The sequence below is a fragment of the Gekko japonicus genome, unplaced genomic scaffold (genome assembly GCF_001447785.1).
Source record: "Gekko japonicus isolate JY-2015 unplaced genomic scaffold, Gekko_japonicus_V1.1 scaffold681, whole genome shotgun sequence".
Lineage (NCBI taxonomy): Eukaryota > Metazoa > Chordata > Lepidosauria > Squamata > Gekkonidae > Gekko > Gekko japonicus.
Genome location: NW_015165254.1, coordinates 136,157 through 152,823, shown reverse-complemented (window position 1 = coordinate 152,823; position 16,667 = coordinate 136,157). Strand labels below are relative to the sequence as shown.

At 38.4% G+C, this 16,667-nt stretch overlaps 1 protein-coding gene across 1 annotated transcript in view; it reads right to left on the bottom strand.

Annotated features, from left to right (window-relative positions):
• The window catches only part of LRPPRC (leucine rich pentatricopeptide repeat containing), a 132,063-nt gene that overhangs the window by 77,045 nt on the left and 38,351 nt on the right, over positions 1-16,667 (bottom strand). The window contains exons 13-21 of the mRNA XM_015410155.1: positions 15,648-15,675; positions 13,368-13,425; positions 12,181-12,287; positions 11,892-11,969; positions 11,540-11,593; positions 10,678-10,791; positions 9,242-9,372; positions 5,192-5,277; positions 3,475-3,682 (exon numbers count right to left, since the gene is read on the bottom strand). Of these exons, the coding sequence (XP_015265641.1) occupies positions 3,475-3,682; positions 5,192-5,277; positions 9,242-9,372; positions 10,678-10,791; positions 11,540-11,593; positions 11,892-11,969; positions 12,181-12,287; positions 13,368-13,425; positions 15,648-15,675 (864 nt within the window). The remainder of the gene's footprint in view (positions 1-3,474; positions 3,683-5,191; positions 5,278-9,241; positions 9,373-10,677; positions 10,792-11,539; positions 11,594-11,891; positions 11,970-12,180; positions 12,288-13,367; positions 13,426-15,647; positions 15,676-16,667) is intronic.

The following is a 16,667-nucleotide window of genomic DNA, read 5'->3' as shown; positions in this document are numbered from 1 at the left end:
TTCAATTTCTTTATCAACATCCTTAAAATTGTGTAATTCCCCAGGAGTCATTACTTTCATCTTCTTGATGCGCAGCTGTAATCCTGCTTTGGCACTTTCTACTTCAACCTCCAGAAGCAGTCGTTTCAAGTCTTCACTTTTTTCTGCTAGTAATGTAGTGTCATCAACAAATCTCAAACGGTTAATGTTCCATTTTTCAATCCACCTTCATCTAAACCTAATCCAGTTTTCCTTGTGATATATTGTGCATACAAATTGAATAGGGAGATAAAATACAACCTTGTCTGACACCTTCGCCAATTGGAAACCATTCTGTTTCTCCATATTCTGTCCTAACAGTAGCCTCCTGTCCACAGAATCAGTTACACATCAAAACAATCAAATGTGGGATACCCATTTTTTAAAAATCAACCATAGCTTTTCATGATCCACACAGTCAAAAGCTTTGCTGGAATCTATGAAACACAAGCTGATTTTCTTCTGAAATTCTCCTGTATGCTCCAGTAACCAAGGTAAATTTGCAATGTAAAATTTTGAGCATCACTTTACTCATGTGAGAAATTAATGCGATGATCCAATAGTCTCTGATGTCTCCTTTTAAAAGGAATTGGAATGTAAGTTGAGCATGTCCATTCTGTGGGCTTTTGTTTTATTTTCTATATCTGTTGACATATTCTTGTTAAGATTTTGATGGACTCCGTTTCTGTAGCTTGGGATACTATAGTTCTACTGATATCCCATCTACTCCTGAGGATTTGTTTCTCCCAACTGCTCTCAGTGCAGCTTTCACTTCATTTACTAAAACTGTAGGCTCTTCTTCAAAAGTCTGAAGGAATCTGTCATCCTTTCATCTATTCTGTATAGTTCTTCAGTGTACTGTTCTCATGTTTTCTTTGTTTTGCCCTGTTCAATTAACGTACTTCTGTGTTCATCTTTCAGCATGCCTAACCATGTTCTAAATTTTCCTTTGATTTATTGGATCTTGTGAAACAGATCTCTTGTTCTTCCTTTTTTGTAGTTCTCTTCTATTTTTTTAATAGTGATTATTATAATAGCTCTCTGTGACTGTATATGCAAGTTGCTGGAATGCTGAGTTTAGACTTCTAATTCTATTTCTGTCACCTTTTACTTTTGCTTCTTGTCTACCTTTAGCAATTTTAAGAGTTTCAATCAGTTATCCATTGAGGTTTTTGTTTTCATTTGGCTACAGGAATAGTCTTCATGCATTCTTTCTTGGTTTCAACCCATATTCATATAGTAAACAGCAACTGATATTTTCAAAGCCTAAGTATTTTAAAGGAGAAATATCTGAATGCATATTTATATTTCTTTCTAACCTACCATTCTAGCAGAACTGCAACTGGTCACTCCTCCCCCACCCTGTAAAAGAATCTTTTTTAAAAAACAGATACATAGAAACAAAAGGTTTCTTTGCCTGTACCAAAGGAACAAAACTACTAAAACACAGAGCTATATTGAGATGGCTATCCTCTTCAACACCCAGCCTCTATAGGCTACAGCCCTCTGAATGAACACGTCAGACGTTTATTTCCAGGTGTCAAGTGAAAACCTTGGATCCCAAAGATTGCTCACATTTTTGTTTTAAGATCTTTATTTAAGATCAGCCTAATTATTGTTGAAATGAGTACGTATGACAAAAAATATCCTTGCATATGTACATGAAATCAGAAACAGAAATACATACATATCATTCCTTATCTTATCTAAAGACTAAAATATAAGATACATTTCTGAGATTCTCACTAAAGTGCTTTCAGAAAGATTATATAGTCTCATGCAACCTACATCTGAGAGATTCAGGGATGTTTTGGGTGCGGGTATCTTATATAGGCCCAATTACATGAAATCCACATGACATAACCATACCAAAAGCTTCTGACTTGTAACTTCTAATTGTACAAGGTGAGTGTTTCTCTGAGAACAGAAGAAGTCTCTTACCGAAATATGTGTATCAAAACTGTGAACTATTAGACCAGATTGTTCAGAGATTTTTCTGGGCATCAATCCATCTATTCAAACTCTCTCTTCTTCCCAAGGATGGGACATTGAGTACACAACTGAGAAAGTAAAATGTGTATGTTTTGCAAATTGGAAAACTAAAGCAAATTATCAGGGCTGCTGTTCGTTTAACCAGGACCTCTGACAAGAGTCTGAGACAGAACCTTCAGACCCAAATAGGAAAAAAAACATGCTTAACCTAAGAAGGGCCCTAAGTTCTCTCATCACAAAATCTAAAATAGTAAGAACTGTCCTCTTTTTGTTATTTGGATCATTGCATATTCTACCTATGACTCTCTCTGTGTGTTACACCAGCAGCCCGGGTGCCATTGCAGCATGTCTTCCCTATTCCTGACATAATGCAATAAAGGTTCCTCAGTTGCCAATACAACATCTGACTCTCTTTGACTGGGCTGTTCACTTAAGTAAAATCTTATATAAAATTAGTCAAAGCAAACTTTCAGAGATGTAACTTGTATTGTTTAGGTGTTAAAGCTATGGAGGGACTATAAACATCTTGCAAGCTAAATAAGCACAGTGGGATGTACAGTTAAGCAGAGCAATTGTCCTAATGAGGAATGGGCCAGTCAAACCAGAATCTGATGGTGGATCTGGGTGCCTAATCAGATTGGCCCCACAGCAGGTGAAATTTTGATTTATTTTATTGTTAGACTGCTTTAATATTTCAAAAGCACTTAACAAGTTTTTACAAAAAACACACAACCCAAAGCAATACAATCTCCTCAAAATCACCATTAAAAACAGAACACAGTTTTGGGATGACTTACTAAAATGTGTTTAGAAGTTCATCTTGTTCTACACATCTCTCACTCTCTAAAGGCTTTGGGGCAGTCAAACTGCTGTACCCTTGATGCTCTGCTACTCTGAAAGCACTGTCCTCATAAAGAAGCATTCCAAGCCTCTGTATAAACTAAGGTCTATACTAGCACGAGGCCTTGGTTCCATGATTATCTCTTGGATTACTCTGCAGGAATGTGAAGAAGCTGTGCTACAGGCAGGAAGGGCCCACCCAGACTGTGTAGGCCTCCAGCCTGCCTAGGGACATGCAGACACTAGCATTATTGGCAAGTTGTCAGCATTCTGAGATCTAGCAGGTTCTAAGAAGGGGGCTTATGGGATTTGTCTGCATCTGCCCAGTTCCAGAAAACCAATAATCTGACAAAATTCAGAAGGTGCTACAAGGTATTTCATGCAATAGAGACTGCACATAGTTTACAGAATACATATGATAGGAGCCTATATCTCTAAATGGCTGGTGCTCTAGAACAGTTTCGCTGTAGTGGAGATGGCCAAGAGTACACCACCCTCGCAAACACCCTGAATCCAACTGCACAGCCTGGTTGCTGGATGAGCATTCTCACATTCCCACCACCTAGACACACATATTCTAGCCTATTACATCCTTATTTACAACACAAGCACAGACCAACTTACTTTTCAAGATGAACAGTAATGAAGGGAGAACACAGGTTTCCTGTAGACTTTGCTAAACCCAGGGCCACAATGGACTCATGCAGCTGATTCAATGTTTCAACATCACCTCGCAAGGCCACACCATTAAGGAGGTGGAAAAAAGATGTGACAGTTGTATCTTTAATAGGGACATCCTTCTCTTTCATCTCCTTTAAAACGTTAATAGCATCTACAATGAAATATCACAAAAGACCCTTAGGTAATTTCATGTAGAGAGAAAACAAACTGCTATTAAAACAGCATTTCAAAAACCAGAGGAATGAAAATTCTGGTGTATAATGCCAATTTCAAGTTAATTACTACTTGCATTTCTAAACGAGACTACAATTATGAATCCACAATAGCATGGTTTTATCATTTTGCTGCAACTTTGACTACAAATTACAGATAGGAACTGTGTGCCCACTCTGCACCACATAACCCTGTAGAGTCTGCCCTATAGCAACAAGATCCTACTAAATGGATGCTTTTATCGCTCAGTGCTAACATCTGCTAAATCACACCATTGTTTCTTCAGCAGATGGCTTGTCACGAGGCCAGATAATAAAGATGTGTTTACACTGTATATACAGCTAGACTAATGGTCTGATACCGATAGGGCCTGTTTGCTGTGTCGATACTAATTAGCCAAGGAGAGCCAATGAAAGCTTTCTAAGAGAGTGCATGTTAAAACATTAGGTTCATTAAGCTTCATTAGGAAGGCAGAAACAAACATTTTGGTATATGGAATAAGTGCATTTTTTGTAATGTTCTTAATTATTGCACAGGCAAAATGTTTTGACCACTTTACATAAAAGCAGGCTCATCTTTTGAAACTGCCTGCTGCAGCATGCTGTGTGCTTTAGAAAACAAACACGATATTATCTTTTCATTGCATAGATAGCGATGATCTAATTTTATCATCTTTGGAGATGAAAACTCACCCCCAAACAATCCAAATTTATACTGTATCCTTTCAACTAAGGGAACATAGTATAAATGTTCTGTTGAATATTATTACATGTTGTCAGACTGCTTTTTTAAAAATAATTATGGTAATGTCCTATTGGTCGCAAACATCATTTATTATGAAATCAATATTCAAAGCAAAATAATGTATTACAGGCAATATATTCATTATCAAAAGCAACAAAAATAAGCCTTAATTTAGCCATAAAATTCAGATGTTGCTTGTAAGATGTGGTGCTAATAAAATATAAGATGACAAATTTAAAGATCTTAATATTATAGTACATTTATTTTAAAAGTTGCAGATATTTTTTTTCATGGAGTGTTTAGACCCTTTACAAGGAGGTTATGTTTATAGGCTTTACGCTCAGACTTCAGACCTTCTTAAGCAAAAAACAAAGCCATTAGTCTAGGCACATACGCAATTTGTGCCATAAGTCATGATCTTCAAACTCAATCCAAACAGTAATGCTAATAAAAACTAGCTGCAGAAATGCAAAAAGCACTGAGCTGTGCAAATGTAAATGACAAGCTTGCCAATCCATTAAAACTAATGGCCTACACTGTCCAAGTATCTCTGGTTGAATTCACATGCAAATTTGTATGCAAAATGTTCAAGCACTTTGCAGGACATGATATACCATTAATATCAACTCACATTTTTATTCTGGTGGTGGCAAGATACCTTTATTATATAGCCGATAAATACACTGAAAGCAAGAATACTTACCTTCCAGTCTGCCACATTTCACCAAAACTTTCACCAAAGCTACATACTTTGTTGCATCAAGAACAGCAGATGAATCTTTACGGTAGCTAAAATACATTTAAAAGAAACTGCATCAACTTTCTGTTGTTGATCATGATGGAATAATAATTAAAATTTTAATTTCTAACACGTTACTGGGAACTAGACATTATGAAACAGTGAGAGAAACCCAGCCTGAAAACATTTAGGTTGCATTCAGATGTCACAATAAACAGTTGGTCCATGGTCGTAACACACACATTTTGTTGCCATGCCTGCGTGCTTGCCTCACTTCTCTCTGCTCGTCACACTGCACACAGGCTTCCAGGCTTTGGAAGGCAATGAATCAAGCTTCTCGTTTTCTCACAGTACAAGAACTCATGGGCACCCAATGAAATTAATGAACAGATCAAAGGAAGTACTTCTTCACCCAAAGAGTATTAACTAGTGGAATTCACTGCCGCAGGAAGTGGCAGTGGCTATAAGCTCTTCAAGAGGAGATTGGATAAACATATGGAGCACAGGTCCATCAGTGGCTATTAGCCACAACATATAGATGGAACACATATAGATGGAACACATCTAGCACAGTGATGCTCTGTATTCTTGGTGCTTGGGGGGGCAACAGTGGGAGGGTTTCTGGAGTTCTGGCCTTGCTGCTGGACCTCCTGATAGCACCTGGATTTTGGCTGCTGTGTGACACAGTGTTGGACTGGATGGGCCACTGACCTGATCCAACATGGCTTCTCTTATGTCCTTAAGTTGCAATTCACCACGAGATACAAATGGAGTTTGTTTCTGCCTCACAAACTGAAGTTCTAAAATCAGGATTTAATCCCAATTTAGAATTCTGGTTGGAGGTGTATGGAGAGGAAGAGACAAGCTCCTATTCACCAGGTTCTCGTATGTCCTTAAGTTGCAATTCACCACGAGATACAAATGGAGTTTGTTTCTGCCTCACAAACTGAAGTTCTAAAATCAGGATTTAATCCCAATTTAGAATTCTGGTTGGAGGTGTATGGAGAGGAAGAGACAAGCTCCTATTCATCAGGCATCATCTATATATCTAATAGCGAAGGCGCCCCCTGCGTGCGGATATCTAAATCCGCACATCGAGGGCACCTGAAGGCAGTGTTCCCTTTAAGCTGAGTTAGTGTGAGCTAGTTCACAGTTTTTTAGCCTCTGGCTAACACATTTTTGTCCTGGCTTGAGAAAGATGGCTCCCAGATCAAACTAATTTATGCAGTAGCCAAATGGCTCACTCACAACTTTAATGCCAGGAGCTCACAAAGTAGAATTTTTGCTCACAAGACTCCACAGCTTAGAGGGAACATTGCCTGGAGGGCAGGGAGATTTTCCTGTACATCTAGGGTGATCATCAGATGTGCAGAAAAATCTAAAAACTGTAAAAAAGTATAGGGGGGATACTGAAATCCCCCCAAAAGTAAAAGAACGACCCCTGCGCATGCGCAGGGAACGCTCTTGGAACAGCTTCGGCAGCAGCGGGAGGGGAAGTGTGGGGGGAGAAGGCTTGGGCGACTGGTGAGGCCTCGCCACCGCCGGGGGAGGAAGAAGAACGTTGGGCAGGCTGACGAGGCCTCGCCACCGGGGGGAGGGAGAGAGGGAAGGAGAAATTTCAGCGGGCTGGGAAGGGGGAAAGCTTGGCGGGCCGGCAAAGCCTCGCCGACGCCACTGGGGGGGAGGAGAAATTTCGGTGGGACGGCGAGGCTTTGCTGCCTGGGGGGGGAGGAGGGAGGGAGAGAAGGAGGAATTTCTGCGGGTGGCTGAGGCCTTGCTGCCGTCGAGGGGAGAAGGGGGAAAGCTCAGCGGGCCAGCAAAGCACCGCACCCAGGGGAGGGAAGTTCGGCGAGCCAGCGATGCGCCGCCGCTGCTAGGGAGGGGGAAGCTTGGCGGGCCAAGGTCAGGCCTCGCCGTGGGTGCCGGGGACAGGACAGGGGAGAAGGCTCACCTGCAGCTGCTTCTCCCGTGGAGCATCCCCCCCCCGCGAGTATCACAGGTCCCCCTTCTTGTGGTAAACAATCTTATTTCAGGGCTTCTAAAACCTGGAATCCTTTAAATCAAACTCTATGAATGAGGTGGGGGGAAGGAATGAGGCAGGCTGTGCTTATACATCTCAAGGACAAACCTCTGCTATGATTTTTGAAGGAAGCTTTACTCTTTTTGTCCACCCAGCAAGTTAACAAAGTTCAGGAAACTCTATCAATTTTCTACCATGAAGAACAACACTCCAGTGAGAATGTTGGGGAAACAAAATTTCTTGAAACAAATGCATGTAACTATTGTGATCATTTCTGTAGATAGTTAAAAGGTTTTGTTAGTATTTGGGGAACTTGGACAAAGAAAAAAATTAAGAATATAAATCTGACACAGTGCTGTCAAGTGGCATTGATCCACAACCAAACATAAAACTATAGTCAACATCAAACATTCTTTCAATCCGTCCAACAGGTGCCATTCTATACTTTCTTGATATCCTCAGCTCTTAAACTGTTAATGAAAGGATATATTTTCTAAAGAAAATTACCTACTGGCATCAGTTGGCTTGGCTTAAAGCATTTCATTGCACTTCCTTTTAAAACAGTACTTACTACATGTCTCATTACTTTGTGAGAATTCATTATGTTATTTTTGTACCACTAGGGGCACACATCAGTTTATAAATACACAATGCTAAACTACACCGAGCAGCATATTTGCAAAGGCTGATTTTACTCAACTCTAAAGACTGATATAAAGTTTAGCTATCCTTAGTGGATCTGAACAACGCTAAACAGTGCTCAGATTCAAGGGGGGCTGGATACCCTATCTCTTGTGATAATTCCAAGAGGCTGTGATTTGTCAACAACCATTAAATTTCCCCATCTTTGAACACAGCAAGTAATACATGCAGAAACATTTAATTTGAATAGATTCTCTCAGTAATCTCAGTAATTCAGTTGTGTAAGCAATCCTGTGAGCTCAAGGCAAACTGAACAGAGGTGCTCCACAGGATATTTTACAAGCAAGTTTATTGTACAACTTGTTCCTACAAAGCACTGCCAAGAATTTGCTCAAGCACCGACAGCAAACTACTAAATATCTAATGGGTGCTTCTTGATTAAATTGTCTTGACTATTGCTAGAAAGACCTACATGCACCTGGGGCCTCTATTTGTTTGAGATATAGAAAGGGACACTCTAGCAGTGAGTAGGTAGTTTTAGCTGGGAATAGTTGTACCACAACCATGGTTTAGAGAACTTGATTAAAACAGACTTCTTCATGCAAATTTAGGAACATACCAGGTTTCACACTAATCAGTGTTTGCAGTAGTCACATATAATCCCAAACCTGTGTGCGCATAATTTGCGCATAAATTAAGGAGGGGAGGAGAAAAGTATGGCACAAACGATGCTGTAGCTCATCCCTGCTTGCTAAATCTGGGTTAAATCACTCTCCACCCTGGGACAATGTTATGCCAAAATAGCAAAAGGAAATTCCAAAACATGCAATTAAAAAAAAATTTTACCTTGACATTAAAACCAAAGAAGAAAAACAATGCAGAAGAAAAGGAAGCAGCAAAGTACTTTGTTCCTTGAGAAATTGGACATTACAGATTTTAGCTAGGAGGTAATTTTCACAACCAAGATATTATCTATGAAAATAGGGATTCCAAAGAAGAAATGCTTGCCGACTGGTAGAAAAACCTAATGTCACTTACAAGTGCTGTTACCCAGGTACTTTGCTCACCTAAGAAAGCAAACAGGAATGCCAAGGTAATTGTTAAGACCCTATCAGAAATGAATTTATGAATATCCAATGTAGAGCAGCACTAACAAACATGTGTGTTCAAAAGTGATTATATAATCATGACAACTTGTTACAACCAATCTTGAATTTCAGCAAAATATTTTTATCAGGAGAAAAGCTAATTAAAAATGCATGAGGGGGGCTTAATACACAACCTACTTAATTCAATAAGGTCTGTGTATCAGCATAAATCTCGGTGACATCTCTCAGTGCTGGTGTACTTACAGTTCTTCTTTCAGGTTCATTGCCTCTTCTGCATTATCATGTCGACAGCACAAATTTATTAAGGCGGCATAGCCACCAACAACCATGTCCGATTCATATCTGGCTTTCAGTTCAAGGGCTTTCTGCATATTCTGGAAGGAGCATTAAGTAAAAGAGAAAAGTCCACATGACATTTTGAATTCAAGCACTGGCTGTACATTTATCTATATAATGCATAGCCTCAATGCTGCTGGTTAAAAGCTTGTGTACTTTATATTTTCAAAGACAAATTACAGCTATTTTAGCCAGTGATCTGAACTCGGCCAATCAAAATCTTTGTTACGCAAGTGGCTTGTATAGTTTATAGGGAATCTCAGGTATATAATATTATTAAGGTTCTTATTTCTTGGTAAAATATCAACATACATATTGCTTTATATTTTTGTAAGTTTTAACTAAATTAAATAAAGTGTCAGACTTTTCAAAACCAAGGGACTATTTCCATATCCTTTTTAAGAAAGCTGCTTGGGCAGACATAATATAGCTTTAAAATACGATAGAGGTTCTGTTGCATACAAACAGAGGTCATGTTAAAGCTTTTGACAGCTTTTTGTTACTGTATACATGAAGACAAACACATCTGTATTTCTTTCATTACACAATACAAACTATAAGGTTAAGTAATATGCCTTGTTTTCTGTAAAATCATGGACATAATAGCGATACTATGCAAACACGAAATTAGACCAAAGCCTGGGAACACACAGCAAATTGCAGACCTACACAAAAATATGAACTACAGCTGGATGCCTGCTGATGAAAGCAAGAGCCTCTTTATCTCAGAAAGCTTTTCTCCAGCAGGAAAATGGAATTTCAATCCCCACATTAACCACCTTGTAATATTTGACTTGCAAATGACTATGCATGTATCAGTTGCTTGACAATCTAGATACAAGAGACCAGAGCCGTGGCTTGAAAGGACATTTGGCATGTATGATAAACCTATCACAGCTGTTACGATCATTCACTTTGCAGATTACCATTAACAAACCAGAGAACTCCCAAAACATGCCATTCATGGGGTAACTGAAATGATTTGACTTTTTACTTTAATTTGCTTTAATTTTGCACTTGGGTTTGATTTACAAGGGCCAAAACCTGAACCTTCAAAACAGTACACTTTTCCTTGCTCATCTATACTAATTCCTGCAAACTGAAATGAAGCCGAAGGACATATAACTGCATTTGCTCAAAATCATTTCTTATTAACACTGCTTTCCCTATCCCACCTACCTCTAGACTGTAAGCAGCTTAGGTCAGAGAATTGTCATTTGTTTACTTGTACTCTGTAAAAGGCCGTATGCATTGATGATGCTGTATAAATAAAGCCATTAACATCCATTTAAATACAATACCCAAACAGTAGCAATGCAAAACACAGCAGTATCAAAAGTTACCTCTTCTGAACAAAGATCAAATATGAGCTGCTTTAGAATATCTCCAACAGGCTGGTTCTCAGCTTTAAGCTGTGTAAGCTTTTCCTCCAACTCAGTCACTGAAAGTCCTACATACTAAGCAGGATAATGGGAAGATATCAAAATACATGTAGTTTCTTAGAACACATTTTTGGGGGAATCAATGAAGATATGAAAGGAATGAGAAAAGCAAGAATAAGTTCATTGTTAAATTCCAGTAGTAACAAAGTATGTTGTAGCATTTTTGTATTTTCTCTTTTGTACACTAGATACAAAATCCCCAAACACCAAACCGGATTCTCACTTCCCATGCACACACATCAAAATATAATGGCTTTGAAAAATGATTGTCCTATGCCTATCTCTGATAATTGTCCTAGGCAATCTAGAAGTTTGCACAATGGAGAACCTTCCACACTGGGTGTATCCCATCCTGCCTTCCCTCCTTCTGTGTGTAAGCCTCTCTACTCAGTAAAAAAACAAATGATGTGATCAAAGTAAGAGATATTTGAGCATCTTCCCTTTCTGATCAGTGGGGAACAAATACAACCCTAAAATCATTCTTGTGAAGCTATATTTTCTAAATAAGAAAATTGAGTCAAAAAGACTAATGCCCAAGAAGTTCAAGCCAGTTTCCAGGAAAGCCAAGAACACCATTTAGACATTCTCAGTAGAAAGTCAAATACTTCCATTGTTAATAACGCTACCCATAATATCTCCTAAAAAAAGGCCAAAATAACACAATAAAAATCACCGCCTTGGAAGCTATATCCTTGTTTTGGTGCTAATGAACTTATTTGATTTCTAACTCAGGAAACTGAATAGTTGCCGCCAGACTACTTACTTTTGCTATACCACCTTGTGAAAGCTTTTCTCTATCAGTCAATAAAACTGCATCCTAAAAAATAAGAACACATTTGAACATAAACACAAAAAGATTTATGATGCATTAATTTCTTAAGGAGAACAAATTCATGTTTCAGTAGTATTTCTAGCTACACTGTTACTTGTTACACCGTTTTCCTCATAGTTGGAGTTTTAAAAAATTCCCTACTTTCACAGCAATTTCCCCCCAAGATGTATAAGATTAGGATGCTTGTGTAGTTGAGGTAGGTACTTTACATTTTCCACAACAATGGAAATATGTACATATATTTCAGATTCACAGAGGAAAAAAGTTATTTACCACTACACACCTTAATTAATTCGGGAACATGGCAGCTGTCCAGTAAGTTGCGAATACCTCTGAAGATGTTGGGAGGGATTACTATATTCTGTACCAAGAGATGGAGAAAATTACATGAGTTTTAAAAACACAAACAAACTGAGATAATTTCCGTTAGACAAATTTCAGACATAATTTAAGTCTCCAGCACTTGCATGTCATTGAGAAGTGGTCTGGTTGTACTTAAAAGCTGCAATTTCAAATCTAATAGATACATGTCAGGCAGGACAGGCATTATGTAGCAAAAAATGAAATGGTACCATCTTCTTCAGCTGATGGAAGTATTGTCTCAACCGCTCCTCCTTGGCCTGTACCTCTGAGTCACTCATGCTGTCAATCAAGCTATAAAGAAAATAGCCAACAGCTTCTGCGGGAGGCGAAAAAAACACAAGAGAAAGCATTCCACTAAAATTACTGACACTGTCATGTTATCAAGATTAATTTATAAGAAATCATTTTGGTGTGAGATGTCACCCTGATGAGAGGCTCTGAAATGGCAACAATGATCACTGAGGCATAGAGATTATGTGGTTTGGGAGCACATATCTAACTGGTGAGTGAAAGGAATATTAATTATTTTCAAACCCAGTGACAGCTTTTCAGTACAAAATCTTTCTCCAATCTATTTTTCCCACTGCTGTGTGACAGAAGCAGTACTGCCCAAGGCCTCTTCCCCCCCCGCACTCCTCTGCCCACTACCCCAAAATAGTTGCCATAAATATTTTGTCATTTATTCAAAAGGAAATAAAGAAAGCTTCTGAGAGCATGGCGTACACAGTTTTTGCATATTCCACAGTATTTACAATGCTTTTTGCAGCCAGTGAGTGAACATGAATACAGTAAAGAGTATTAAATGATTTTTAACAACCAGATCCAATAATCCTGTGGAGAGCTGCTTATTAGCCAATGAAAATCAAGATTAACAAAAGATGCTGTATAGCTAACAGCACTAATTTTCTTCAGCACTCAAGCATAAAATGTATAGGAGCATCAGGAAAGCTAATGAGCTTTCCATAAGAGACCCCTATAGTGACATGCACCTTATTCTTTTAATTTCTTTTTAAAGCAGCATATTTGAGACACCAAGTGCCATTTTTGTTCTATTAGAGAAAACTCCAAAAATGAAGTATGTTTATATTACAAGAAGCTTTTGTTTAAATATTTTGATTATATTACGGCACAAATATTTCTATTTCACTTAACACACAAACATCTCTAAGTATGGGAAACATTTTTAATTAAAAAAGAAAAAAGTCACACAACTAAAACCTCATGGACTCTATAAAATATACTGCGATTATATGGATAAAGATTTTACCCAACATGTTTTCAAATTTCACTTTCAAAGAGAAGTAATCAGTGTTTACTGTTGTAATCCCTCAAGCCCATCATTACACAGAAGAACGGATTTGTGGATAAGTTACAATCATAGAAATTGAAACTCTACCAGTTGGTCCTGGAGGCGTCTGGCAATAACGTCCATCTTTGTACAACAGTTCTGTTATCTGGTAAGACAGAATAATCGTACATTGCAGCCAAGAGAAGCAAGCAAGGGCAAATAGTATCTGAAATTGAATTCTGCAAATAATAAAGCATCGCTTCACTAAGGTATTATTTATGCCACATCACAGCAATTCATTTTTTTTAAAGGAAGGCTTTTTTGGTAAATGTATTTTAAAAATACATATGTTGCACACCAGATGTTTTGGGAAGTGAAGCAATAAGAAACTCTTCATAATTCTTGTTCATGTATTTTATCCATATTAGTGAAAAGAAAAAAGATTGCTTTTGCTTAGAGCATTATTAACTATTGTTGTTTTGGAAATTAAGCACTAGGGAATAAAACTGGCACATGCTATATTACTATAAAATTTAAATATGTAAAAACTGTATATAAAGTGTCATGTCATTTTAACCAGGAACATCAAAGCAGACACCACACCAACGAAGTATCTCATATTTACAAGAACGACAGCATAGCTGGACTCAATACTAAAGGCACTTACTACACCCAAAGTATTTTTTTCAGACTTGGGTACGATCATACTGCAGCAAGCATTAGCTTTTATATGCCTAACAACTAACTGATCCAATAGTGGCCGAGTCTGACTTCAGGAGTAACAGATTTTGACTGTCAGCTGCCCCACCCTGCTCCAATATAGAGCAATTTGATCCTGAAAAGCATCCCCCTCCACGCACACTCCCTTCCCATCAGCAGTGGAGCTGTTTTTAAGTTGCTTGTAGCCTGCCTACACAGACAGCAGTTGTGGCTGCCATGCAACTGTGCAGCCCTCAATACCTATCAACCACCCAACCAGATTATCACAGTGCTGATGTCTTCTTCATACAAGCCGGGCAAGTGGCTGAAATGCTGTTCTCTGCCCCCACTCAAAAAAATGATTTTTTTTTACTGAAGGCAGCCTGTCTCCATTTGTACAAGCACAGTTGCGTATACTACAGAGGGCTGTTTTTGTTTTTCCTCAGAAACAACATGTGCAATATTTGTTTTTAAACTGGAATGAACAATGGAAACCAGACACTTGCTATGCTCTAGGCTTGCATTCAATTTCATAATAAGAAATCCAATAAGCACCTAAAATACAGGGCTTAATTTGTTACCATCTTAGACACTGCAATGAGTTTTTTTGGGGGGGGGACTACAATAAATGTTTTACCTTCCTACCAAAGTTAAGTTACAGTTATTAATCATAGTAGTTATAGATGAAGATTTTAAAATACATACAATTTATAGTCATGCTAACATAATTTTCATTTTAAAACACACTATTTTGCGATGTGAGTACATCCGTCTGCATTAATAGATATTACCCACTTCTTAATTTAGCAAAAACTTTGCATTGGCAAGAATCATGTGTATCTTGTTATCATCAATACAAGACTTTTAGAGAAGAACAACTGCTGGACCTACAACTTGATATCTAAATCATCACAATCCAGAGCATACAAAAGCCCTAGAAAATCTGTAAACCATGCACATCCAAAGCTCAAAATGTTAATCACAGAAACAGAAGAGAAAACATAAGAATATTGATAAAGTACATAATATAGATGCATGCAATACATTGCTGTTACACACTGATGCAAGCATGCTTTCTAAACCCGATTTGGTGCTCATTAGGGGAAGGCAACAAAAACTCATTTTAGTGCCAACTTGCTTATCACTACCAGTATCACCAGTATCGGGTTCTTATTTCTGAAGTATTTTTTTGTGAAATGGAAAAATCCTTTGCATATTTTGCTAGCTAACCTTTGCATATTTTGCTAATTCTCTGACTACTTCTTCTAGGGTACTTATGCTTCAGATTTTACATAGTAAAATTGTATGGGTCTACTCTGGGTTTTCTAAATGAGCCAGATTTGTTTCCTTACCCCATCCCACCCCTATTTTATACATACTGCATTATTAGCAGGGGAAAAAATACACTGCACTGTTTTTCTATGAAGCCACAAAGCTCAAGCATCTTTCAATTAAGGAGCTGATTAACAGTCAACATGCATGATCCAGCCAAAATCTAGTACTTTAAAGTCCTTTCAAATTCACTAGGAGATCAACGGCTTCTTAACTTAGGCTGAAGAGCACCCTTAAAAAATTTAAATAATGTATTTGACCAGATACAGTAATGTCAAGTCAGTCACTTTGGACTAAGACCATAAAGCTTTTGTGCATTTCAAGTATCTCTACTTATTTCAATCAGGCTTCACTTACCCGGCTCCAAAGATCTACATCATTAGACCTGTAGAGGGCAGCACAGGATAATAAATTAAATAGCAGAAACATTAATTTAGTTCCTTCTTTTACAACAGAATAGGTCAAGGAGTGTACTGGAGATGTACTGAAGACACTGATTTTGTACACATTTAAACAGAAATGTATTTGTACAACATAACATTTTAGAGTCTTTACAACTGCCACTGAAACAGCTGTGATGGCTATATTAAAACTATTATATTGATATTCTGACACATTTATGGAGAACAGTTTAGAAACAGCGTATAATATAAAGGTGCTGCACACACTCAAAAACAGAGAAAGCTGAAACTATAATTTTCTTTTTAAGGTCTTTTGATGTCTATCTCTAAAGGTTTCTGAGAGGCTTAACTACGGCAGTAAGCTGATGCTTATACTTTGGTATCCAGGTGGGGGAGCCATGTTGGTCTGAAGTAACAGAACAAAGTTTGAGTCCAGAGGCGCCCTCAAGTTCAATAAACGTATAAGCTTTTGTGTGCAAGCACACACGAAAGTTTATACCGTGAATAAAACTTCGTTGGCCTTAAAGGCCTCTCTGGATTCAAACTTTGGGTATCCAGTTAACTTGAGTAACTACCTAATGCCAGGGAAAGCATTGTACTTTCCAACATGTGAAGTCTAGTTCCTTAAAAGTAATGCAGAAAACACTTATTAATCCACATGATCGATCTGTTACTGCTAACATAACATAGGCATCTGGATCGAGGTGGCGTGGCGGCACTGGTGTTGTTAGATCTGTCGGCTGCGTTTGACACGGTCGACCACCAGTTGCTGGCCCGCCGCCTCGCCAACGTGGGGATTCATGGGCTTGCTCTTCAATGGTTTGCCTCTTTTCTACAAGGTCGGGGACAGAGGGTGGCGATCGGGGACCAGCGATCCCGAAGGCATCCCCTTGAGTGTGGGGTGCCCCAGGGAGCTGTGTTGTCCCCTATGTTGTTTAACATCTATATGCGCCCCCTCGCCCAGATTGCAAGGAGG